At 43.4% G+C, this 27,944-nt stretch overlaps 1 protein-coding gene across 1 annotated transcript; it reads right to left on the bottom strand.

Moving 5' to 3' along the window:
- Positions 1-1,288: 1,288 nt before the first annotated feature.
- On the bottom strand, positions 1,289-27,900 carry MGST2 (microsomal glutathione S-transferase 2). Its single transcript, XM_047857672.1, has 5 exons — positions 27,736-27,900; positions 22,449-22,548; positions 5,655-5,725; positions 1,993-2,074; positions 1,289-1,505 (listed from the first exon to the last, which is right to left on the bottom strand). The coding sequence occupies exons 1-5, from the start codon at positions 27,791-27,793 to the stop codon at positions 1,376-1,378; spliced, it is 441 nt and encodes a 146-aa protein (XP_047713628.1). The 5' UTR covers positions 27,794-27,900; the 3' UTR covers positions 1,289-1,375.
- Between the last annotated feature and the right edge of the window lie 44 nt (positions 27,901-27,944).

The following is a 27,944-nucleotide window of genomic DNA, read 5'->3' on the forward strand; positions in this document are numbered from 1 at the left end:
AACGTTTATTTACTTTTGAGACAGAGACAGAGCATGAACGGGGAAGGGGCAGAGAGAGAGGGAGACACAGAATCGGAAGCAGGCTCCAGGCTCTGAGCCATCAGCCCAGAGCCCGACACGGGGCTCGAGTTCACGGACCGCGAGATAGTGACCTGAGCTGAAGTCGGAAGCTTAACCGACTGAGCCACCCAGGCGCCCCTATTCATAGTCTTTAAAACTTCCTTTGGGGCGCCTGGGTGGCTCAGTCAGTTAAGGGCTAAGCGTCCAACTTCAGCTCAGATCATGATCTCACAGTCCTCGGGCTCTGTGCTGACAGCTCCGAGCCTGGACCCTGCTTCAGATTCTGTGTCTCCCTCTCTCTCTCTGCCCCTCCCCTACTCACACTCTGTCTCTGTCTCTCAAAAATGAATAAATGTTTAAAAAAATATTTTTTTTCAACTTCCCTTGTACCCAGAAAAAAGGAAAGTCCCAATAAACAGCTCCTTGAAGATGCTCACAACAGACTCAAGGGTGTCCAAATTTCTTTAGAGAAATTGACAGAGAGCCGTTTTCCTAATGTTAAAATGTGTCATATGTGCTCATAACTCCTTTTTGTTAAAGTCCCTGAAGTCTGGGGGTGAACGCATTCCCATTTTATAGATGAGGAAAATAAAGAAAGGTCATTTGTATTGTGCCACACAAAGACTGCACATCAGGGTCACAACGGCTGCCCCGACCCCACACCCCACATGACACAGGAAGTACAATGGAACCCAGCCCTCCCCCCAGCTGTGACCATGGCCCTCCTTCCCCTGCCCCGGGCAAGGACATTCACCGAGCACTAGTCTCTGAAAGGTTTCTTAAAAATGATAGGCCTTTCCCCCTCCTTTTTCCTTTTTTCTTTATAAAGTAACTTTCACAACCAGATTTGTTTTGTGCTATTCGTTGATGACTCTCTTCTCTGGCTACTCTTTGGGTTTGCCTGACTTCCCCCATCTGTTGCTTTCCTACACCGATGAAGTGGGCTTGCTGCCTTATCAGCATCTGTCTGGAACTTTCCATCAAAAGAGAAGTAATCTCAGAGGCAGGTGATGGTGGTGGCCGCACAGAAAGCCCAGCACATGGTCAGGCTGCTTCCTGCCCACACAAGCAGTCATGACTTTAGCAGACATACAAAACCTGGGCTCTACGCACTTGCACTGAGGATATGGATACATCCCGTCCGAGCAGACTTCACTTCTTAAACAGGAATGTATTCTCTAACAGGTATGGACCTACAAAGCCATTTCAAGAAAAACAAAAGAAAGACTTTTGTTTTTAAAAATTGATTGACTCCATATAACCTTCAGGGTGGAAACAGCTTCTGCTAGCATTTGGGCAAAGGGAGGGGGGGACGTTAGAAGCGTCTCAGTTTCTTGGCGACATTGAGGTCCATGTATTCATCCAGAAAGCTGTTTGCAATCCCCAGGGTGCCCAGGACTGTCAGCAAGGCCAGAATCGCCAGACTCAGCCGGAACCCGGTGATCCTGCAGGGTGGACGTGAGGCAGAGAGGTGATCAGCAGCTGCAGGGATGAAGGGAGGCATCCTGAAGCAGGCAGCTCCACGTGGACACCGCCCAGGACTTCCCTGTCTTTGCCGTTTGAAAATTTTGATTCATCACATGAATTCAAGGGGGATGCCTAGGCACAGAGATTAATTGGCTCCTTTGAACATTCAAAGGATTATCAAGACCGGGACAAATTATTTCCTTTGCAACTTTTTGGAGATAGCACACAATTTTTGCAAGGATTTAAAGTGTGGCGGCCAGAAGTGCCCGTTCAGGGCGCAGTTTGTACTTGATGTTCCTGCCTCGCACCCAGTAGGGCAGGGCCTGGAGAGAACGGCCTCGGGCAACGCAGATGACTTTTGCAAACACAACCCTCAGGGCTGCTACTATTCCCAGGAGCGGGAAGCTAATTCAGACTCCATCCTGCCACTCTTGCCTGAACACCCAATCCTTACGTTCTCCTTACCTTTTTTTAGCTGCTTCTGAATATCCCCAGAAATACTGGTGACGGGCATATATGTACACAAGACCCAGACAGGTAGCAAAAACTATAGAGAAAAAATAGAGAAGATACAGGATATGATGGCAGGGTCTCAAAGTGCAATATGAAAACTGAGGGAAAAAAACTTACAAACTTTGTACGTGTCCAAAATATAAACAGATCTCTGGCAATTCAATCATGAAAGGAAAACAAATTAATTTTTTTTAATGGGCAAAATATTTGAATGGACAATTCATACAGGAAGATAAACAAATGTACCAATAAGCACATGAGAGTTGTTTCAGTATTCAACATCATTCAATATCAGCAAGCTGCATCTTAAAACCACAATTAGAGGGGCACCTTGGTGGCTTAGTCAGTGAAGCATCTGACTTCGGCTCAGATCATGATTTCATGGTTCGGAAGTTCGAGCCCCGCGTCAGGCTCTGTGCTGACAGCTCGGAGCCTGGCGCCTGCTTCGGATTCTGTGTCTCCCTCTCTCTCTGCCCCTCCCCTGCTCATGCTCTATCTCTCTCAAAAATAAATAAATATTAAAAAAATTAAAAACAGGGGCGCCTGGGTGGCGCAGTCGGTTGAGCGTCCGACTTCAGCCAGGTCACGATCTCGCGGTCCGTGAGTTCGAGCCCCGCGTCGGGCTCTGGGCTGACGGCTCAGAGCCTGGAGCCTGTTTCGGATTCTGTGTCTCCCTCTCTCTCTGCCCCTCGCCCGTTCATGCTCTGTCTCTCTCTGTCCCAAAAATAAATAAACGTTAAAAAAAATTTTTTTTTTTTAAAAATTAAAAACAAAACCAAAAAAACCCTATTAGATGACACCACCACATACCCACTAGGATGGCTAAAATTTAAACACACCAACACAAAACGTCAGTGATGTTGGAATCCTCGTACACCCTTGGTGGGAGTACAGCCACGTTGGGAAAAGGTCTGGTAGTTACTTATGAAGCTAAATATACTTTTCACCCAGCAATTCCATCCCTATGTATTTACCCAAAAGAAATGAAAGCACTGTTCCATAAAAAGACTTGTACAGAAGGTTCATTGCAGCTTTATTCATAAGAGCCTAGATTTGGAAAGAGCCCAGAAACCTACCACCAGTAGAATGGATAACCAAATGGAGATAATCATACTACAGAATACCACTCAGCAATGAAAAGACACAGATACTTGCAGCAACATGGTGAGTCTCAACATTTTGCTGAGTGAGTGAAGCGCTGCACAAGAGGTCACGCTGTATGATTCTAGCTATGTAAAGTTCTAGAATGGGCAAAACTACACTGTGATGAAAAAGACCAGAACAGCGTCTGCCTCTGAGAGCACCTGACGAGGAAGGGCATAAGAAAACTTTCTGGGTGGTCATGTCCTGCATCTTGATGGGTATACACTTGTTAAAACTCATTGAATGGTACATGTATGGTTTGTGCATTTCACCATACAGTATACAAATTTTACCTAAAAGAAACGTAAAGTGCGGCATGATCTGCCATCTGGTCTAACAGAAAACACCAATATCTTCCATACATTCAGGGACCCTCTCTCTCTTCCTCAGCACCCAACAGATGCAAATAGCCAGGGCCCTCTTGCACACTTGGAGTCTATCTGTGAGGCTCTGATATCTTGGATAAAATGAAATTCCTTATTTTATTAGGTCACAAACATTTTCTTTAGTTTCTACTCTATACCAGGTATTATTCTAAGGATCAGGGTGAGCAGTGAAATGGATACAAGCTTCCTACCTTTATAGAGTTTACCAGCAAAGACAGACAACCATGAGAAAAATGAGAAGAACATCACAGACTTGAAAGCATGGAGAAGGAAATGAAGTGGGATGGATGGGACTGTGGCGGGGAGGTGGAGGGGAGGACAGTGGAGCCACCTTTAGAAAGGGGTCAGGGAAGGCCTCCCTGAAGGGAGGACGTGTGCGTGGGGCCTGCGGGTGAGAAGGAGAGACAGGGCCGAGCAAAGAGCTGAGAAGAGAGGGGGTAGGGCCACCCGGCATGCGAGGGAGGAAGTGGAGAGATCCTGAGTGGGCTACAGTTAACCTCCCCATCTAATGACTTAACTCGCACAAAGCCAATGAGGACTATTCAGGGCAATTAATAGGCAACTTAACTTTTCATGAGAGAGAAGGAAAAGAAAATTACGACGGAAAACCCTTGTCTGACAGGAGGCCTCATTCAGCCCATTACAGTGAAATCCAAAGGGTCAAATAGCAGAGACTGAGTCCCCTTATCAAAGGCACTTTTCCTATTAGTTGTTAATGCAGTCTTACCTGACAAGGAACAACCCCTTCATTCATGCCCTTGGGGGAAAAAATGTGAGTTGGGATAAAGTTAAGAAGTCTTCCTCTAGAGGACATTTTATCTGAAGTTCCTCAGTTGACAGTAAAAAGTACAAGAAGACAGTGATGGGGTTGCCTCTGAAAGCAACTGGATTTGGGTTTATGGGAAATCTTAGCAATCAACTGTCAGATCCAAATGAGGCAACGAGAAAGCAAAAGAGATTGGGTTTCTCCAACTAAGGTAGCTGGTGATACTTGACCCCATTAAAGAAACAGGCAGAGTTTGGGTAAAGCCTTCAGCTCTCCAGGGATATCTGCAGCCAGACAGAAAGTAGATGTCTGTAGAGTTGCTACATACAGGAGCACATCCTTGTGAACTTAAGAAAAGGTACATGGGTTATCGGAATACCTATAGACCCTGCCTGTACTTGAAGTCCAGTGTTCTCCTACATTGATAAATGTTAAGTTGGACAAATTATCTGTGATTCGGTTTCCTCGTCTATAAAGTAGGATACGTATAAAAATTTAAAACACGGGCGCCTGAAGAGCTCAGTCGGTTAAGCATCTGACTCTTGATTTCGGCTCATGTCCTGATCTCAGGGTCGTGAGATCAAGCCCCGCATCAGGCTCCACACTGGGCATGGAGCCTGCTAAGATTTTCTCTCTCTACCTCTCCCTCTGCCCCTCCCCACTCTCTCTCTCAAAAAATAAAATAAAATAAAAATACATTATTTTTTTTTTAATTTAAAACAGTTTCTGGCACATAGTAAGTGCTCAATAAATAATAGCTATAATGATTAGGGTGAATTGTCGCAGCTAAACTAGAATTAAGGAATCAGATTTGAAGACAAACTCATGTCATTTTCATCTGGGAGTGCCCAGCAGTTTGTTTCAAGTTGTTTTGTTTTTTTTTTAATTACTGAATTAAATTGACATGAAGCCAAAATTAATTTATCTTTATTTTTTTTTTATTTTTTTTAATGTTTAGTTTTGAGAGAGAAAGAGAAACATAGTGTGAGCGGGGGAGGGGCAGAGAGAGAGGGAGACACAGAATCTGAAGCCGGCTCCAGGCTCTGACCTGTCAGCACAGAGCCCGACGCGGGGCTCAAACCCACGAACTGCGATATCATGATCGGAGCTGAAGTCGGACGCTTAACTGACTGAGGCACCCAGGCACCCCCAAAATTAACTTATTTTTAGAACAAGTGCTCTCTGATGCACATAGACATGGCTTATTTTGTTTAAAACAATTTCTAGGATCAGAAGATCTATGGTTACATGTCTGCTCCTTAATGGTTCTAAGAACCACAGTCATCATTAGATCAGAGTTGACTGTATTCTAAAATTACCTTGATTGAAATACCATCCAGCCATCCACAATGTAATCAGAAATATGGGGTAAAACTCCACACAGTTTTGTCTGCAGGAAAAAATAAAGACATGGGTTACATTATGAGAAAACTAAACACCAAAGCATTAAGCTTCCATCTGAAGGTAAATGTCTAATCTCTTATTATAAAAATACGTAAGAATTACATACATGTCTTTTCATGTAAAATGAATCTTCCAAGGTAAGACTCAAAGATTGTTTAAATCTTAGACCAGGGCCAAGAATCACTCTCCTACAGGTAAACCACCAGTAGTAGGAATGAATTATACCTCTTTTCCAAAAGACAGACCTTGAGATGGTCCTGATTCTAAGGCTAAAATTCATTCTGTATCCTATCTACAGAACCCAGAAAATAACACAATTTATGTAAACCAAATTTCTTCCCCAAATTCCTACACATTCATTGCCTTTCGATTGAGTTACTCAGCAGTTAAAAAATGGTTTTAAATAATTCCTGTAAAATCTCCTGAAGTCTATGAGTAAGTATGTTTCACTCCCATTTTACAGAGGAACAAACTAAGACCTGAGAGCACAAGCTGACTGATGCCTTGCAGAGAATCAAACGGACTATGTCATCGCCAGATTCCAAGTTCCGTCCCAACGTCAATTCAAATTGCCTCTATTCATAGAAGAGGTGGGTGGAAATTTTGATACTATTTTAAGCGAAAAGGAATAGTTCTCTGGGAACTATAATTCATCTGTACCTAGCAAAGGGAAAGGAGGTGAATTATATTCATGCTTCCTGTGCTACGCCCCCAAGTGATCTTAGTTAGGTTGACTGTGCTCCTTGCTGACAATATCACAACCAGAAAGAGCTTTAATATAATTCCTAATGAGGTCTTGAGTTGATCCTGATGGAAGCAGCATAATTAGACAGAATTAGAAATGATACCACAGTGTTCCTTAAAGCTTGAGGATTTAAGGTTATGAGGCAATTGACCTAGAAATAGTTGATACCAGTTCTTGAAGATCTGCATCTTCTATCCGAGGTCACCATGAGTGGCTCTTTTTTTTCTCCCCCCCCAAATTAAAAAAAAAATTTGTTTTGTTTTGCTTTTGCTACCAAGATGGCGACATAGGTGGCTCCTGAACTTCCCTCCTCCCACGGATACGCTGATCGCACAGCCACACACAGAGCAATTCCCTCTGAAAGAAATCCCGAAACCAGCTGTGACTCCTTCAGTGCAGGCAAAGAGAAAATGCCCACACTGAAATAGGTAGGAAAGAGGGAGACACGCTCTCGCCATAAACCCCATCCCCAGCACAGCACTGTATCACCAGGTGGGAGTCCTCAACTCCTAGCTTCTCCCGGAGGACCTAGAGCACTCCAACTTTTTAAGACTTCCACTTGAGGGCTGGGTCCCCAAAACACTTAGCTCTGAAAGCTAATGGGGCTTGCATCCACAGGATTCGGGGTAGGACTCTAGCAGGACAGTGGCACAATCCCTCCCTTAAAGTGCCTACCAGCAGGGGCTGCGTGCCTGTGCACATCCCCTTGGGGCTCCCGGAAGTAACCCAGAAGATGGGAGAAAGGAGTATCCCAGAAGATAGGGGGAGGGGTGCTGAGGTCCTAGGTGAGCAGGGGTGATTAGAAGCCATTGAGATTCAGGCACAGGTGTAAATGTTAACTGCATTTATGCTCCCTGAGGGCAGAGCCTGGGCAGCTCAGCACCCAAAAAGAGTCCCTTTGTCCCCTATAAGCAGTCCGTCACTGTTGGTCTTGCCCTGACCTCAGGTCTTAGTTGTGCTCATTCTACTTTTCCCCTGGCCCCTCGTTTGATGGCCTGCCTTAAGCCCTAGTCCCTCTGAAATGAGGCTTTGTTCATTTCTTAATAGCATCTAACAGATTGAAAATAATTCTCCGATGGCTAGCTCTGGGGCCCTGCTATTTGCGGATGGTCTTCTCTGCAGCTGCCTGCTGAGAAGACCAGGTATTACTTGGCCTTGAAATACCTTGCATCCCATTCTACCTGCTCATTATGACCCCTTCCACCCTCCTCCAGCATGTGACCGTGTCTTTCTGCCACCTCAGTTAAATGGTTCACGCCTGGATATGTCCCAAGATAGCTGTTCACAGTGAGTTGTCCACAAACACTGTTTAACTCAAGGGGACCAACCTCTGAAAATCTGTTCTTGACAATCCTATCAGTGACTACTCACAGTTACATTGACAAGAAGACCAAAATGAGAATAATTTCTGGTCTCTTCTGGACATGAAGGCAGATATATTCTGTCCTCTTTCCATAGGAGATCCTCAGGGAAAATCTCCAAATGGGACAGAAAAGATCTGGCAGCAGCTGTGTCCATTTCCCTTTATGTGGGAAGAGAGGGTATAAGCTGATTGTGACCACTGATAGACTGTCCCCTTTCCTGCATGTCCACACTGAGGGAAACGAGTCTATCTACTCATTCCCTGGTTAGACCTCTCTTTGCTCAGTAGTCCTGTGCTCTTTTGACATCTAAATTTCCCATAAAATTATTAGGGAGAATTATTATTATTGTTATAGACAGGAGTCACCATGTGCCTCGAATTCTACCCAGGGGCAATAACAGAAAGAGGCAGCTAGAAAGACAGTAGGGGGACGAATCATCCTAGTTTGCCCTAGATTGAGCAGATTTTGAGAACGTGGGACTTTGAACTTTATAACCAAGATAGTCCCAGATAAACTGTACTGGTCTGCCTAGAACTGAGGTTCCCTGGGACACAGAACTTTGAGTGCTAAAACCAAGAAAGCCCCAGGCAAACTGAAAAGATCTAGTCACCATGAAGAATGACCTGAAGGAGCCTATGGAGATCGAATAGTTCAAGCTGCTGGAACCCCTCATGGATCATCCCCAGCTCCAAGGGATCCCGGAGCTCAGGACATGTGGCCACCGCGGGGTCCCACTTGGACCCGAGGGCTGGCAGTAGCGAGGGCGGTACCAAACTAAGTGCCGTTGGACCCTGTCTTAGTCAGTACGTGTGCCGCTAAATTCAGCTCATTTTGGAAAGAAGAATCAAACGTTGGCCCGACAGCCAAATCTAGCAGTTCCTAAAATGCTAGTCTACAAATGTTTTTGATTGTATAGTGCTCATGGTTACATAACCCCACAAAAAATGGAAATGGCCTGCTTTACAACAAAGATGATGTGAAGTTGGTGCCATACGGTAGCTGCCCGGCCTTCCTGGATTTGGGTGGGGCTATCTCTTGCCAATGGAAAGAGAAGGCGAAATGTGTCACTTCTGAGCCAAATGATTAAGAAGATGGTGCGCCCAGATCCCTTCCCCCACACCCGGCTGAGTGGAGAGAACTCTCAGGACATGGATGGGGACAGACCCCTTAGATGGACAGAGCGTAGGCCTCTCAATGACCATGGGGAAGGCCACTCAACCAGGAGCACCCACATAGGACACTTCGTGGACAGAACACAAACTTCCCTTGTGTTAAACCACTGGGATTATGGGGTTGATCCATTTAGCACGGCAAACGCAATCAGCTGGAAAAATATATCACATACACTATAAAACCCACACAAAACAGAAATTCAAGAATGAGACTCTAAGAGCAAATATAAATAGAAGCTCCAAAATTTCCTCGTGCTCACAGCGGATGACTTAGTTCTCCCTCAGCATGTACATGTCATCTGGGAGACCTCTGACCTAAAACACTTGTGAATATCTCTGCTATTAGATTTAAACGCACAACAGGACACAGCGTATAGCAATCTTGTTCATAGAAAATCTGAACCATGCACTGAAGGGAAAAACCTAATTAGCTATAGTACGTTTCTAATGGTACATCTTTCAAAAAATAAAAACAGACGAGGCAACTTAAAGGAGACTTCGTAGGAGCTTCTTCTCTTTCAAGTTTTTGTTTGCTCATTTTTCTTTCTCCTTCTGTTTGGGTGACTCATTCTGAAGCAGCGGGCTGCACACTGCCACGAGCAGCTCGCACTATTAACAGATGACCCAGCCCCGGTCTGCTGCCTTTTGACCCTGCAAAGTCTTTTCAATTATTACACTGGCCGAGGGTCAGAGCAACAGGTTAATATGCTCAGAAAAGGCTCGGGGATGAAAGGTGCTGAAGTTAATCTTTCTATATAGATTCGTAACTATCTAAATTGCTCCTTGTCAAGCAACCCTTGTGCGGGAACACCAGAGGACATTTGCCACGAATAGCAGGAGGACAAGACTCTAACCACCACTTCAGTGGTGCCGCTGATAAGCAAAGGGATGAACCGATGAGGGAGTGAGGCTTGCAGCTCATCCAAATTCCTGCCGCTCCTCATCCCCCCGCTTCCGGAGGCTCACCCAGCTTGTGTGCAGAGCTATTTGGTGGTGGCATGAATGTTTGTGTCCCTCAAAATTCATATGATGAAGGTCTAATCTCCAGTGTGGCTGTATGTGGAGTAAGGAAGTAATTCAGGCTAGAATGAGGTCAGAAGTGGGGGACCCTGATTTAATGGGATTGGTGTCCTTATGAGAAGAGACACCAGAGACCTCTTGACACCCACCAGACTCACTCTGCCCAGCCCCTTCTCTGTGCTTGCACGCACACACCAAGGAAAGGACAAGTGAGGACACAGCAAGAAGGCAGCCATCTGTGAGCCCAGAGAAGAGAGCTCTCAGCAGAAATCCAAGCAGCGGGAACCTTGATCTTAGATCAAGGTCATGATCGCCCAGCCTCCAGAAGTGTGAGAAAACAAATGTGTGTTGTTTAAGCCACCCAGTCTGTGTTATTTTGTTACAACAGCCCAAACTGACGAATACAGGCAGTTTGTGGAGAAGGATGAAAAACTCATCATTTAGAGTCGTTCTCTGGCCTTGGGGACCCCTAGCCCTTTCTAATTCAGTGGATAAATACATCTTATGCATTCAGCTAATATCTAAGATGGGTGCACTTGTAAGAAAAATGGAGATGTGTTTACCGTTTTTTATTTGACTTATTTGTTGTTGTACTAACCTATTACAAAAGTAGGTGACTCACATTACTATAATCCCAGTGTTACAGAATACCTGAAAAAAATTTTTTTGTGAATTTTCCTTTCTCCAAAGTTTTTAGACATAAGCTAGAGCCACTAGTTTTAATTTCAAATGTTCAGGATTTGAATTTGAAATGACTATAAAAAGTAAGTGGAAAAGCAACAATAACGACAGCAACAAAATTTACAGCTATAGTAGAGTAAGAAGAGGGAAATGTTTCTGAAGAGTACTCAGATTCAGGATGATTGGGTTTACTTGTGGCAGGCTAATTCTGGAACAGGAAATGAGTAGTTCAATATTAAGCAAATAAGGATGCATTAAAAGAACGAAGTGAGAGGATTTCCTTCTATCTTACCCAGCACTAATGAAACCATTGTTGGGACACTGCATATACGCCTAGGCTTCAGGTTTAGAAATAACATGAAAAATTTTAGTCTAAAGAGAACAACCCAAATTTTTTCATAATTTGGGGGAAGAAGCTGAAGAGTTATTACTACCTAGCCTCAAAATATAGAAGATGAAAGATAATGAAGATAATGATCCCCAACTGTATGAAAAAGAGTGGGGTCATTAGCAGCTATTCGTCTCTTCTGGTGAGAATAGAATCAGAGGGAATGTACTTAAATTGCCACAAGATCAAGGTATTACTTGGATCTACTTTTGAGATTTATAAAAGCCTTCAATCTAAAGGGATCAAGGTACTCAAATTAGACCAGATAGAATTTTCTAAGCTTAGCAATAACAAGAAGGACTGGCCCTTGTTGAAACTATAGTTGCTTTGTTCACAAGTTTAAAAGTGTATTCTGGCAAAAGACTGCAAAACTCTAGAAAAAGTCGTCTCTAAGGCCCTCACGGTAGGAAGGAAAGTGGGAGTGGATGGGGGACTCTAACTCTAAAGTTACCTGGGACTGGTAACATGGGTAAACTGGGCTCCAGAATCATCATCTCTGCTTGGCGAATGAATATCCAACCTGAGGTGATGTTGAGACAGGAAATAGGTACTTCTGGGGTGGTGAGAGGGGCCTGGAAGTGATTGTTATAAGACGTCAGGTCCCACTTAGGGACAGGATTAGCCCTAACACCAGGCTTCTTGGCCATACTTAGGGAAAAGCAGCAAGAAAAAAGAGGAGAGGAAAAGACAGCATTTCTGGTATAGCCAAGGTCATAAGATGTTCAAAGGAGGCTGAAGGACTCAATGCTTTGGTCCAGAAGAGCCAGAAAAGAAAGTACATTTTCTCTTAGGGATTTGCAGAGCTCGAGGAAACCTACCCTATAGCCAAACAGGCTTTGGAATGACCTGGTTATCCCGGGGGATCCTGTCCTAACTACCTCAGATAAAATCAAAATGGCTTTACTAGCAATGAATTTAATCTGGTTTGACCTGATTTACCTAAACCTTAGAACCTAAGGCAAGAACTTGGGCTGGTGCTATGGAACATCTAAGAAGAAATTCACGGAAGTGAGTAGGCCCATCCCCACTTACTCTTCAGAGAAACCTAGGACAGTTACTACTGTGCTCTTGAAGGTATTTTATGACTCCAAATTCACTCCCTCTGCCCCAATTATTGGCTATTATTTTTTAACCCCTCTTCATTCTGCCACGATTAATCAAACAGAACAAACAAAACACTTCTAACAAGGAAATTTGGTTTGTATACTTTTTGATAAACAGACATTTAAGAGAAATATTTGGAAATGGTATCCAGCGATAGAAGAGAAGGGAGAAAGCAATAACTTGAAAGAAATCAAATTTGTGGAAAGTGTAAGAACAAACAGAACCAGAAGCGGCCCGAGGATTTCGAGTGCTGGAAGCCCAACACTCCCCAACAGAATGTTCTCAGATGACAGAAGACAAAGTGGGAAAATGTGGAATTTCCTCCTGTGATGATTTTTATAAATAGAACAGTGTCTCCCTAACTTCAAGCATTCATATATCACTGTCAACATTTTAACATCTCCGTATACCACTTACTATCTTTCTATAAATCAACTATTTTTTCCCTTAAATTAGGGAGAATGCAATTTTATGAGTAGAAAAAGAATATCACTTTCAAAATAAAGAATAAGTATAAAAATAAATCCCATGAGAACAAAATTTGCCAAGTTCTCATTAGATGCTGTTGATTGCTGAAGGCTCTGAGCATGAGACCCTCCCTCTGTCGAACAGGAGAATGGATGGTCCGGAGGTGTTGAGAATACATACTCCCTGCTAAATGTGACAGATTGAACCCATGTTTATTTCTTCTCCCTCCTGAAACCTCACTAAAATGCCAGGAAAGGAAAAAAAAAATAGATACAAAGTCGAGAACAAGGAGAATGGGAGTAGACACAACAGTGGAAGAGAGACGTTAGTCAATTTCTGAATAAGGATGGCACTCAAGGGAACAGCAGCTGAGCTGACAGAGCACAGACAGATGAAGCCTAAGCACCTGCACAAGGAAGGTCCAAGGAAGACTAATGCACTGCTTATCCCAGAACCCAGGACACTCAGGAACTGCGGGCACCAGGTACCCGTGAGTCCAAGCTAAAACAGAAGAACTGGTGGACAGACTATAATAAGGAGTGCTTTAGCTCCCCTCCACCTCTGATCCCCACCCCTACTACCCCATCACAGGAGATGGGAGGTCTATCGTCTAGAGAACCAGAACCAGAGAATCTCATGGGGTCTAGGAACAATGGGGGGGGGGGGAGTGAGGATAAAATCTTGTACTGAAAGCCACGCGAACCTACATACTACATAGTGGAAGAACCTTCCTTTGTTCACCCACCACACTTTCAGGTTTCTAGAAGTGAGACCTATTTACCCATCTTCCTCCCTCATCCCATCTTTGCCTGCCCCCACAGGGGGCTTACGGGTTTTCCCTAGAGAAACCAAATGGTCCCAGAAAGATAACCTACAGATACTGACTTTGGGGACTCCACAAAAGGAAGCTGCTGCCGATCGATCACCCTTTAGTGAGCTGCCCACTCTACTGAGCCCCACCCATGCACACAGAGTCCCATCATTTTCTGATGCTCTTTACTAAATTTGCACAGATAGCGAACCGAGGATCACTTGATATTTGAGTAAAGCTTCTAAGGTCTCCTTTGCTCAGATCTCTTTGCTGGACCCTTGTCTTCTTGACCTCTAAGGCTGGTTCAGTCCTTGCTCCTCTTCTCTCCCTTCTCCTTTGTCTACACCCACTCCCTTAAGATTTCTTCTAAAAAAATTAAAAAAAAAAAAATTCTTCCAATCTCATGGCTGTAAATCATCTTTGTGTGCCAATGGCCAATAACTCTTGAATTTATACTTCCGGTTCCAATCTCTATGCTGAAATGCAGATTTTTATACCCACGTCCCTGCTTCTCTCCACTTAGATGTGTAAACCATGTACGAGGCAGTTTATGATGCAAGAACAAATGATCTGAGTAGCTTAGTCGATGACAATGCTTACAGTCTCTCCTTAGCTGTAGCATAAGTCACATCTCAGACACAACATGTCAAAAGGAACCTCCCGGTCTTCCCCCCAGAACTGCTCCTCCCACTGCCTTGTCTCTCTGTTGTCTCTCTCATCTCTCCCAGGATGCTCAAAACAAAAATCCAAGGTCATTCTTGATGCTTCTCACATGCCATATTTATTATGTCAGGAAATTCCCTTGGCTCTACCCTCAAAACGTATCCAGAATCTGACCATTTCTCACCATCTCTACTGCTACATCCCTGGTTCAAGTTAGCTTCCTAACTGAATTTTCTGCTTCTACCAATGCCTTCATAGAGACTATTCTCAGCAAAGCAGACCAAGGGATCCTTTTAAAGTATAAGATCATGGGTGCCTGGGTGGCTTAGTCAATTAAGTGCCTGACTTCGACTCAGGTCATGATCTCGTGGTTCATGAGCTCAAGCCCTGCATCGGGCTCTCGGATGTCAGCATAGAGCCTGCTTTGGATCCTCTGTCCCCCTCTCTCTGCCCCTCCTCTGCTCATTCTCTCTCTCTCTCTCTCTCTCTCTCTCTCAAAATAAATAAATAAAAACTTTAAAAATAAAATAAAATATAAAATCATGTTATTCCTCTGCTCAAAACTTTATAATGACTTTCCATTTCACTCCGAGAAAAGCCAAAGGCCTTATAATGGCCTTTAGGGCCCTACGTGGTCCATCTACTACCTTTCTGACATTCCCTCCTACCACTTTCTGTCAGCTCCTTCTCTCAACCACACTAACTTCGTTGCTAACCCACCAGGCACATTTCCACTTAGGGTCTTCTCACTGGTCATTCCTTCTGCCTCAAGTATGTTTTCTCTGCGGGGCGCCTGGGTGCCTTGGTCGGTTCGGCGTCCGACTTCGGCTCAGGTCATGATCTCACGGTCCGTGAGTTCGAGCCCCGCGTCGGGCTCTGTGCTGACTGCTCAGAGCCTGGAGCCTGTTTCGGATTCTGTGTCTCCCTCTCTCTCTGCTCCTCCCCTGTTCATGCTGTCTCTCTCTGTCTCAAAAATAAATAAACGTTAAGAAAAATTAAAAAAAAAAAAAAAAGAATGTTTTCTCTGCGTGTTCATGTGGCTAACCCCCTTACCTGCTGTGTAAGCTGTTGCTCAAGTGCTACCTTAGTGGGGTCTACACCGACCACCCTAAACAGCAACCTACCCCCGACTCACCTCCCAGCAACCCACCCCTCTGTGTTTTCCTTTTTCTTTTCTTTCTTAACACTTACCACCTCTTGCATAATATATTATTTTCTTATAATATTACCTGCTTATGGTTTATTTTCTGTCTTTTCTGGCTATGAGGTAAACTTCAACAGACAAGGATCTTTATCTAATTTTTTCATTGATACATCCCAAGCTACTGGATATATCACACAATGCCAGATATATAGAGGTGCTCAATAAATATTAAATGGGCAAATAATAAATAAAATTGAGGGGCGCCTGGGTGGCGCAGTCGGTTGGGCGTCCGACTTCAGCCAGGTCACGATCTCGCGGTCCGTGTTCGAGCCCCGCGTCCGGCTCTGGGCTGATGGCTCAGAGCCTGGAGCCTGTTTCCGATTCTGTGTCTCCCTCTCTCTCTGCCCCTCCCCCGTTCATGCTCTGTCTCTCTCTGTCCCAAAAAATAAATAAACGTTGAAAAAAAAATTTTAAAAAAATAAAAAATAAAAAAAAATAAATAAATAAAATTGAAACGCAAAGGACAAAATAGACAAATATGAAGGAACTTAGAAAAAAACAGAAATGATGGGGCACCTGGGTGGCTCAGTCGGTTGAGCATCTGACTTCGACTCAGGTCATGATCTTGCAGTTCATGGGTTGAACCCCATGTCACACGGTGGAGCCTACTTCAGATTCTATGTCTCCCTTTCTCTCTCTGCCCCTTCCCCACTCATGCTCTGTCTCTCTCTCTCTCTCCCTCTCAAAAATAAATAAACATTAAAAAATTTTTTTTAACTTTTTTTTTAACATTTATTCATTTTTGAGAGGGAGGGACAGACTGTGAGTGGGGGAGGGGCAGAGGGAGAGAGAGGGAGGCACAGATTCCGAAGCAGGCTCCAGACTCTGAGCTGTCAGCGCAGAGCCTGAAGCGGAGCCTGAACCCACAAACCATTAGATCATGATCTGAGCCAAAGTCGGATGCTTCACTGACTGAGCCACCCAGGTGCCCCAAAAAATTTTTTTCAAAAAGAAAAAAAAAAGCAGAAACGATACATGGAGTTAAAAAATATATTATTATTGAGCCGCTCAGGAGTTCAAGCCCCGTGTCGGGCTCTGTGCTGACAGCTCAGAGCCTGGGGCCTGCTTTGGATTCTGTGTCTCCCTCTCTCTCTGCCCCTAGCCCATTTGCATTCTGTCTCTGCTCTCTCAAAAATAAATAAACATTTAGGGGCGCCTGGGTGGCGCAGTCGGTTGAGCGTCCGACTTCAGCTAGGTCATGATCTCGCGGTCCGTGAGCTGGAGCCCCGCGTCAGGCTCTGGGCTGATGGCTCAGAGCCTGGAGCCTGCTTCCGATTCTGTGTCTCCCTCTCTCTCTGCCCCTCCCCCGTTCATGCTCTGTCTCTCTCTGTCCCAAAAATAAATTAAAAAAAAAGTTTAAAAAAAAAAAAATTAAAAAAATAAATAAATAAATAAAAATTAAAAAAAATAAATAAACATTTAAAAATATATATTATTATTAAAGTTCTCTGATATAAGAGAATAAATTGCCTCCATAAAACAAAAAAAGGGATGATTTAATAGCAGCAGCAACTAAAGAACAATGAAAGAATAAAATTAATTATTAGAAATTGAAATTGACATCTGAAACTTTTAAAAGATCAGTAACCAATCAGACAACACAAAGAAATAAAAGGCATCCAAGTTGGCAAGGAGGAAGTCAAACTTTCACTCTTCCCAGATGACATGATACTCTATGTGGAAAACCCAAGACTCCACCAAAAAACTGCTAGAACTGATATATGAGTTCAGCAAAGTCACAGGATATAAAACCAATGTACAGAAATCAGTTGCCTTTCTATACACCAATAATGAAGCAGCAGAAAGAGAAATCAAGGAATCGATCCCATTTACAACTGCACCAAAAACTATAAAATACCTAGGAATAAACCTAACCAAAGAGGTGAAAAATCTATATACTGAAAAGCAGAGAAAGCTTATGAAAGAAATCGAAGAAGACACACACACACAAAATAGGAAAGCATTCCATGCTCGTGGATTGAAAGAACAAGTATTATTAAAATGTCAACACTACCCAAAGCAATCTACATATTCAACGCAATCCCTATCAAAATAACACCAGCATTCTTCACAGAGCTAGAAAAAATAATCCTAAAATTTATATGGAACCAGAAAAGACCCCAAATAGCCAAAGAAATCCTGAAAAAGTAAACCAAAGTTGGAGGCATCACAATCCCAGACTTCAAGCTGTATTACAAAGCTGTCATCATCAAGACAGTATGGTACTGGCACAAAAACAGACACATAGATCAATAGAACGGAACAGAGAACCCAGAAATCTGCCCACAAACATATGGCCAACTGATCTTTGACAAAGCAGGAAAGAATATCCAGTGGAAACATGACAGTCTCTTCAGCAAATGGTGTTGGGGAAACTGAACAGTGACCTGCAGAAGAATGAACCCAGACCACTTTCTTACACCATACACAAAAATAAACTCAAAATGGATGAAAAGAAGCCATCAAAATCCTAGAGGAGAAAACAGGCAACAACCTTTTAGACCTTGGCCACAGCAGTTTCTTACTTGACATGTCTCCAGAGGCAAAGGAAACAAAAGGAAAAATGAACTATTGGGAGCTCATCAAGATTAAAAAACAAAACAAAACAAAACAAAAAAACAAAAACAAAAACAAAAAAAACCTCTGCACAGGAAACAATCAGCAAAACTAAAAGGCAAACCAATGGAATGAGAGAAGATATTTGTAAATGACATATCAGATAAAGGGTTACTATCCAAAACCTATAAAGAACTTATCAAACTCAACACCCAAAAGACAAAAATCCAGTGAAGAAATGGGCAAAGACATGAATAGACACTTCTCCAAAGAAGACATTCAGATGGTTAACAGACACATGAAAAAATGCTCAACATCACTCATCATCAGGGAAATACAGATCAAAACCGCAATGAGATACCACCTCATACCTGTCAGAATGGCTAACACCAACAAACTCAGGCAACAACAGATGCTGGCGAGGATGCGGAGAAAGGGGAACCCTTTTGCACTGCTAGTGGGAATGTGAGCTGGTGCAGCCACTCTGGAAAACAGTATGGAGGTTCCTCAAAAAATTAAAAATAGAACTACCCTATGACCCAGCAATTGCACTACTAGGTATTTATCCATGATACAGGTGTGCTGTTTCAAAGGGGCACATGCACCCCAATGTTTATAGCAGCACTATCGACAAGAGCCAAAGTATGGAAAGAGCCCAAATGTCCATCGATTGATGAATAGATAAAGAAGATGTGGTATATATATATATACAATGGAGTATTACTTGGCAATCAAAAAGAATGAAATCTGGCCATTTGCAACAATGTGGATGGTACTAGAGTGTATTATGCTAAGCAAAATAAGTCAGTCAGAGAAACACAAATACCATAGGAATTTAAGATACAAAACAGATGAACATAAGGGAAGAGAAGCAAAAATTATACAAAAACAGAGAGAACCAAACCATGAGACTCTTAAATACAGAGAACAAACTGAGGGCTGCTGGCGGGGTATTGGGTGGGGAAGGGCTTAAGTGGTGAGGGGCATTTAGGAGGACACTTGTTGGGATGAGCACTGGGTGTTATATGTAAGTGATGAATCACTAAATTCTATTGCTGAAATTATTATTACACTGTATGATAACTAACTTGGATTTAAATACATACATACATACATACATAAAATACACAAAAGATCAGTAAACAGAAGTTCAAGAAATTTCCCAGAAAGAACAAAAACCCAAGAAGATGAAAAACCGAAGATAAAAGAAAACTAGATGACCAATCCGAGGATCAACATACAACTAATGCAGATTTTAAGAATAAAAGAACAGAGAAAATGAAGAGGAAATTCAGGGTAAAAATATTTTTAGAAAATTCCAGAACAGAAAGACATGAGTTTTCAAGCCATGAAAAAGTCTCATCTAAGGTTTAGCATAGTGAAGACAAATGCCTCCAAGCAAGCACAGAACCATACCATCTTAGGACACTGGGATTTAGGAAGATCCTAAAGCTTGCACAGTTTCCAAACAAAAAATCAAGAATCAGCATAGCACAGAACATCACAACAATATCAGTGGAAATTAGAAAATAAAAGAAGAATATTTTCAAAATTCTGACGGTAAGGATTTTTAACATAGAAATATATGCCTAACCAAGCCATCAATCAACTGTGCGGTAGAATAAAGGCATATTTAGAAGTGAAAAGCCTCAAAATTTGACCAACTATTCACCCTCTCTCAGAAAACGTCTGTAAGGTATGTTCCACCAAGATGAGAGAAAACCAATAAATAGGAAAATAGAAGATCCAGGAAACAGGCGATCCAAATCAAGAAAATATAAGGGAAATTCCTGAGGATGATGACAAAAAGCCCCACAATGACAGCAGGTAGCACGTTTAAAGAGCAACCTCCAGATGGGAGCAGAAAGATTGAGGACTCAAAAAAAAAAAAAAAAAAAAAAAAAAAAGGACTCTAACAGAGATAATCCAAAAAAAAAAAAAAACCAAAAACAAATGGCATTACTAGATTAATGTATTTGAATGTATTAAGAAGAGACTTTCAGTTCTGTTAAAGATTTGAGGATGAAACTAAGCAAACAAATAAACAATGAAGCAGTCACTAATCCCAGGTAAAACAAAAAATTCACAAGGAGATGAAATCATAGCATATTATTGGACTCAGCTTTGAACATTACTTATAATTAGAATAATATAAACATTGGCTATTGGTTTAACTCAACAAAGTGATGTACTGGAGGGCAGACGTAAGGAAAAGAGGAAGTGGAGAAACATGAAATTCTTTCTTCCATAAAAGGAAGCTGAATGGGGCGCCTGGGTGGCTCAATCGGTTAAGTGTCCAACTTTGGCTCAGGTCATGATCTCATGGTTCGTGAGTTCGAGCCCCACATCGGGCTCTGTGCTGACAGCTCAGAGCCTGGAGGCTGCTTCAGATTCTGTGTCTCCCTCTCTTCTCCCCTCCCCCACTTGCGCTGTCTCTCAAAAATAAACATTTAAAAAAAAAAAAAAACTTTAAAAAAAAAAGGAAGCTGATTGATAATGTCTAAAAATTGTGAATCAATAAGTAGCAGTGAAAGCATAGTGTTTAGAAATATGGAAGTAAATGTCAAAAGTGCTAGTCACAAGGGTGCCAATGGTTGTCTCTAAGGCTATATTGGCAGTAAGGAGAGTTATCTGTTGCTTTCGGGCACGTAATCTCACTTGATTTTCAGACCACATACATGCATTACTCTGATAAAAATAAATATTAGAATTGGGACATACTGGGACCAAACCAATACTTTCCACTTGACATAATCATAAAGATTCAAAGACAATTGAGGGGCGCCTGGGTGGCTCAGTCGGTTAAGCGTCCAAATTCGGCTCAGATCACGATCTTGCTGTATGTGAGTTCGAGCCCCGCGTCGGGCTCTGTGCTGACTGCTCAGAGCCTGGAGCCTGTTTCAGATTCTGTGTCTCCCTCTCTCTCTGACCCTCCCCCGTTCATGCTCTGTCTCTCTCTGTCTCAAAAATAAATAAACGTTAAAAAAAAAATTAAAAAAAAAAAGATTCAAAGACAATTGAAATGGACATGACTTTCTCATCATGTTGTTCACTGTTACTGAAAATCATATCTTGGGCATAAAGTTTTAGTCAAGTAAGAGATCAAGCTCTGGAGATATGCTGTAAAACACTGTATCTCTAGTAACAGCAATGTTTTATACATTTAAATTTTTTAAGAAGGTATATAGCTCATGTTACATGTTCTTACCACAATAAAATTTTGTTGAAAAAAATCTATGTCTATGCATCTCTTAAAACTATCTCTTCTGGGGCGCCTGGGTGGCTTGGTCGGTTGGGCGTCCGACTTCGGTTCAGGTCATGATCTCACGGTCCATGGGTTCGAGCCCCACATCGGGCTCTGTGCTGACGGCTCAGAGCCTGGAGCCTGTTTTGGATTCTGTGTCTCCCTCTCTCTCTGCCCCTCCCCTGTTCATGCTCTGTCTCTCTCTGTCTCAAAAATACATAAACGATAAAAAAAAAAAAAAAAAACTATCTCTTCTACCAACAGTAGTATTCATCCCAATGCTCAAGCCTAAAGAGTAGTCTGTGCAATCCCTGTTGAAGCAGAGATGGACAAGAGAACAATGCTGTCAGCTCAAGGACCATGACTTGCCCAGAGTGATTCAAGATGTATAAAAAGCTGAATAACCCACTTATCATTAAAGAAATAAAATTCCATAGTTTAACATTTTTCCACAAGGCAAACACCAGGTTCAGATCATTTTATAGGCAAATTCTAAGAACTTGGAAGGAACACACTCTTCCAATCTTATTAAAATTCTCTGAGAGAATAATTCTCTAACTCATTGCATGAGACTAGTATAATCTTGATATCAAAATGGGACAAACATCATATAAGAAAGGAAAATTATAGGCCTGCGTCACTCATGACATAGATGAAAAATCCCACAGTGTTAACAAAAGAATAGAATGATATATAAATGGTGACGTGTGCAATGTTTCTAAAAGCACGTATCTGGGGGATGAAATAAAAAGGGAGCCCTAGCATCTGCAGCAACCAAACTCATGGTGTGGCTGCTGCAGAACATTCTGTAGAGATCTGAAAAGACAAGATGATCAAAATCACTACAAGTATGTATGAAATGGGAAGCTTTCTCATTCTTACACGCTTTGGATTTCAGGAAATGGTTCATGGGCAGAGGATGATAATGACCCACCTCTGTTTCAAGGAGAAAGGAAAAATTAAGATAGAAGATGGCTGTCATAGCTAATCCAGCTTGAGGCTATTGAATTCTAAGGGTACTGGAGGGGCTCTTTAACCAAACTGCCATCCTTAAAGGTGTATACCAGTCATTCTTAAGATCCCTGCCTTTTCTGTAAATGCATCCTCTGAATTCGTAACGTAGGTGGATAAAGGCTCCATGTACTAAATACTTCAAGCTTTGAGCATCATGAGAAGGGGCATGGCTGTGAAGACTGGTTTGTTACAATGAGATATCTTCTCTGCACATCTTTCCCCTGATCAGAATTGTCTATATGTGACCACTGAAGGGTAGAGGAAGCATTACTTACTGTGCACGAAATATTCTCTCAAACTCTGGTGACCCAGAGACTGCTGGAGCTGTAACTTTGTATTTTAATCTTGCCTTTCCTACATGCAAAGCAAAATAACCTGCAAGTATAGAGGAATTAACAATTAAAATGTGGCACATCACTATTCATTAGAAAAACACAAATTCAAACCATAATTAGATACCACTGCATACGTATCAAGATGTTTAAAATTCAAAAGACAGACCATATCAATTAAAAAAGACAGGTGAGGCTATAAGAGCAACTAGAATTCTCAAAGACTCTGGCAGGAATGTAAAATGGTATAATCACTTTCGGAAACCATTTGGAAGGGATCTTTTACTTAGACATACATAGATTGTATAGCCAGTCACTCCACTCCTAGTGATTTCGCCAAGAAAAATTAAATTATATGTCCATACAAAGACTTGTACACAAATATTCATAGCATCTTTATTCATAATAGCCAAAAATTAGGAACAACTCTGTGATGGTTAATTTTGTGTCAAATAGCCTAGGCCATGGTGCCCAGCTGTTTGGTCAAACACCAATATAGATTGTTCTGTGAAGATATTTTTTTGAATATGATGAACATTTACATCAGTAGACTCTGAGTAAAGCCACTCCTTGGTGTGGTGGGCCTAATCCAATCAGTTGAAGGCCTGAAGAGAACAGATGGACATTACCCAAAGAAAAAAGAATTCTGCCTCCACACTGCCTTGAGACTCAATACTGCAACAACAACTCTTGCTGGAATTTCCAGCCTTCCAGCCCACCCTGCAAATTTCAGAGCCTCCAGCCCCTGCAGTGGCATGAATCAATTTTTAAAAATAAATGCCTCTGTGTGAGTGAGTGAGCGTGTGTGTGTGTGTGTGCGTGCGCATCTGCTGTATTGTTTCTGCTTCTCTGGAGAACCCTAACACAAATGTTGATCAACAAACTAATGGATAAACAAATTGTGCTATATGTGCCATATCTATATAAGAGAAATACTGTAAGAGAGTAAAAAGGAATGAACTGTTGGGGCGCCTCGGTGGCTCAGTCGGTTAAGCGTCTGACTCTTGGTTTCAGCTCAGGTCACGATATCACGGCTTATGAGTTTGAGACCCACGTAGGTCTCTGGGCTGACAGTGCAGAGCCTGCTTGGGATTCTCTTTCCCTCTCTCTGCCCTTCCCCCACTCACCTACTCACTCTGTCTCTGTCTCTCAAAATGAATGAATAAACTTAAAAAAAAAAGAATTAACTATTGATACATGAAACAACATGGATGAACTTCACACTAATTATGTTGGATGAAAGCAGCAAGATCAGAAGAGAATGTTACTGTACAGTTTCATTTACATAAAATTCTCAAAAATGCAAATGAATCCGCAGTGACCTAAAACGGATCAGTGGCTGCCTGGACATGATGAGAGGCAGGAGGGAGGGTCACAGGAAAACTTTGGGGGGTGATGGCTTCCTGTGTGACTCAGTTTCGCTACTATAAAATGATCATGACTTTGTTGTCCTTCACTGGCCACAGCTGTTGCATTAGATCATCCAACCCCGTGCTGGAGTCACTTACATCTGACGGTCAATCCCGTAAACCTCATTCACTTTTGGACCCACACTTCCTCCTTGGTCAGTTATTCTCACCTCCTGTCCTTCTCACCCTCCTTTTACACCATGATTAGCTCTGGGGCCTATTAGTTCCCTTCGGATGATGTCTTCCAGCCACAGTTCCTTTCCAGGTCCCTCCAACGCTCTTCTGGTCTCACTTATTTTAATACCTCCATGTCCCTTTCCTACTTGCTAATGTTTCAATACCAGTTTCCTTTTCCACACCAAGTTTTTAGCTTGTGTGACAGTATCAGATGTGATGCGTTTCCTCCAGAGAAACAATATGATCTCCCCTCTGACAAGTCAGTAAATAGCGAGCCTGGGTTAGTAAGGCCTCACAGAGCGGGACTATTCCCTTCCCCTGAATTCCTCTCTGCTATGAGTAAACTGTTGCCCAGGATCTAAAAGCTGTAGCTGAATGTCTAAAAGGGTGTAAATACTTAGGACTAGAGTCTCTCATTCAAACTGCAGTGGCATCCCTGAAGCCTGAGAGAGCACAGTGAAGAAACCGAAAATGTGGGACTGGGCACTGTTTCCAACCCCGGGCTAAATCCTCTCAAGGCAGCATAAATCCAGAGGGGCCAATAACTCAAGGGTCCGCCTGGAGCCAGAAAGGAGATCTGACTGCAGCCGAGAAAATCTGCAGGCCCTTGCCAATCTGCACCCCGCTGCTCCCACTGTTTCTAAGTTGTTCCACAGCCTTGGAGAAAACACTCGGTAAGGCTTCTTGCTTCCAGCTGTAAGAAGGGAACCATGAAAGATGTGCACTCCTTGATTTACACATTGGCGATGGTGCAAGAACCCAGAGCTTCGAGATGAAGCTGTGACTACGCGAAAGCTTAGGAAGGGCTGTCTCCCTCAAGGCTATTCATAGCACCTGGTTGCACCTGTCTGTAAAGGCAGCAAATGTGAGGAAAGAGCTTCAGTCGGGGGCAGAACTGTTTGGATGCTCCCCAACCAGCCCACCCGCAGCTGCAGGCAGAAGGATTCAGTTGGGCCAGCACAGTCCCAAGGAGGAGAAGCCCCTCCCTGTTCTTTCAGGTCAGGGGCCTTAGAGAGACCATGGCTACCCCGGGGATAACGGGATGAGGACAGAAAGGCTCTTTTACCTTTTCTGGAGTGCATCAATTTTCTTTCCCCTCCTAACATCACTTTAAAACTACCTGAGGGGTGCCTAGGTGGCTCAGCCAGTCAAGCATCTGACTTTGGCTCAGGTCATGATCTCATGGTTCATGAGTTCACGCCCCATGTCGGGCTCTGTGCAGACACAGAGCCATCGTGTGGCTGCCTCTCAGTCCAGCAGCAGCTTCCTTCTGTGGGGAAGCAGCGATGATGGGGACTAGTCATGCTGAGTGCCAACCCCAGGCCAAGGATGCTGGTGGGCACTTCTCACCCAGTGTCCTGTTCGACCCTCCTTTTTTTAATGTTTGTTTGTTTGTGTGTGTGTGTGTGTGTGTGTGTGTGTGTGTGTGTGTTTAGAGAGAGGAAGCACTAGCAAGGGAGGGGCAGAGAGAGAGGGAGACACAGAATCCCAAGCAGACTCTGTGCTGTCGGTGCAAAGCCCAACATGGGGCCTGAACCCACAAACCACGAGACCATGACCTGAGCCAAAGTCAGACAGTCAACTAACTGAACCACCCAGGCACCCCTGCTTAGCCTTCTTTGATGAGGACACTGAAGGACAGAATATCCTGGCCAGGCGCACCCAGCTTGTTAAGTGTCTGAACTGGACAGATGTGGGATTGTCTGTCTTCAAAACTCAACCTGCTTCTACCACGGTATGTGGGGCCCCCTCTCCATAAACACCAGACTTCTGTAGAAGCAGCAAATTCTGGTTCTTAATGCCAACCAAACAGTTATGTCTTTTCTTTCTTTCTTTCTTTCTTTCCTTCTTTCTCTCTCCCCCACCCAACCAGTAAATGTTCCCTGTCTATCACTGTTAAAAAAAGAGACAACAGGCTCAAAATGGAGTCATCTATGCTAACATCACCAATCCTAGACATAACAGCTCACTTAATTACGGTTTCAACCTCTCCCAAAAGTGGAATCTTAAACCAGCCAATCTGGAATTACGTGGTTAGCGCCACAGAGGCAATCTGCCTGACCGACTCCTGCCATTCCCTAAAAGAAGACGACCTTTGCCACAAATAATCACAAACTAGCAACTTCCTGTTCTGCCCCCTTCTGCCTGTAAAAGTCTTTCACTTTGCACAGCTCTCCAGAGCGCCTTTCTACCTGCTAGATGGGATGCTGCCTGATTCAGGACTCATTGGATAAAGCCAATAAGATCTTCAAAATTTTTTTTAATCTTCATTGATTTTTGAGAGAGAGAGAGAGACAGAGAGACAGAATGTGAGGGAGGGAGGGGCAGAGAAAGAAGGAGACACAGAATCCCAAGCAGGCTCTGAGCTGTCAGCACCCCACCCGACGCGAGGCTCGAACTCACAGACCTCAAGATCATGACCTGAGCCGAACTCGAAGGCTTAACAGACAGAGCCACCCAGGCACCCCATAAACCAATAAGATCTTGACATTTTACTCAGTTCAATTCTGCTTTCTAACACCACCAGCCACCACTGTCCCAGTCTCCTCTCCTCTCCCCACCCCCACCTAACCTCTGGCCACAGTTCTCGCGGAGCCCTGCACCCACCAGCAAACAGAAACCTCTCTGTGAGGCTGACAGAGGCTCTGTCTGGGGCATCCGTGGACCTGTTCCCGGGCTCCCCACAGCACCAGAATGAGGGCACACATGGGGTCGGCAGTGCTCACATGTAGTGGTATGTGAACCATGGGGTCAGCACAGGGGCACTTGAGACCTAAGTGTTGCTTTAGTTGGCAATAAAAATCCTGCTCTACCCCACTACTCCGGAAAACACTGTGAATCCAACCACAAAATGCATATCCTATGGTAGAACAGTTTCATAAACTCATAAAACAGACCGGTTAGGCAAGACATGAAGTGTGCATGCGGGCCTGGACTTTATCCCATGCACCCTGAGCAGTCCTCAGCTCTGCCCCCTTCCTGGTAGGAGCGCACTTGGAAAAATAAAGAAGTATGCATGGTTGGTTCCGAGTCTTGCTCAGCCGTGCCCAGACTCTTTTCCCCATTTAGCATGCGAAGTTGGTGATCATGGATAAGATGATAAGAACCGAGCAAATGTGACCCCCGTGGAGCAAATGCCCTTTACATAACCAGGCAGTCGAGATATGGAATAATCCTAGTGGGACAGTGCTTTAAAAGTTAGATTCGTCACTTAACCTGAAGCTCGTGTTTCTGCAGATTTTTTTAGACCTGATTATCGTACCTGCCATAGGCAGTTTATTTAAGAAAACATTAATTAAAAGATCAGTGTTTAAGAAATGGCAGCCATGGTTTACAAGCAGGTACAATGTTTCCTTTGGCACATTCCACATTAATAGCTAGTGGCTTCTACCCTCATTTGAACTGGGCTGGGGGTGGGAACCACAAACAATGCAGAATCGCTGGGCTCAGAAAGCCTACCACGTCCCCTTTGGGAGAACTAATCCTTGGAATGTTCCAGATCTGTTCCCAGGGATGGAGGCGCTGATGACCCAGAGTGGAGCGGGCACTCACACACTCATGGGCACCAGCAAGTAAGTATTAAACTCAAAATCTGGACCTCCCTCCCTCTGCCACACACACACACACGGCTGCCCGAGACTTACTTTGTTGACAAGCGGACAAGACTGAGACAGCGGCCAGCAAGATTGAATGCCCAGCCATCTTTCACACCGACTGTTCTGGCTCAGGGAAGGATTTGTTGAAACCGAGGGGAAGATAACAGGCACTTTCGACTTGGTAATGTTGACCTTCCTTATAAGGTAAACAAAGCTGGAGAGGAAGAAAAAAAAAAAAAAAGGACGATTCAAATGGC

The sequence above is a fragment of the Prionailurus viverrinus genome, chromosome B1, assembly GCF_022837055.1.
Source record: "Prionailurus viverrinus isolate Anna chromosome B1, UM_Priviv_1.0, whole genome shotgun sequence".
Classification (NCBI taxonomy): domain Eukaryota; kingdom Metazoa; phylum Chordata; class Mammalia; order Carnivora; family Felidae; genus Prionailurus; species Prionailurus viverrinus.

Excerpts from the sequence above, each read along its gene's own strand:
- MGST2 (XM_047857672.1), bottom strand. The coding sequence starts at position 27,793 with ATGGCTGGGCATTCAATCTTGCTGGCCGCTGTCTCAGTCTTGTCCGCT. Across the intron at positions 22,549-27,735 it reads CTTGTCCGCTTGTCAACAAA|GTTATTTTGCTTTGCATGTA; the intron begins GTAAGTCTCGGG and ends CTATACTTGCAG. Across the intron at positions 1,506-1,992 it reads TCAGAAGCAGCTAAAAAAAG|GATCACCGGGTTCCGGCTGA; the intron begins GTAAGGAGAACG and ends TCCACCCTGCAG.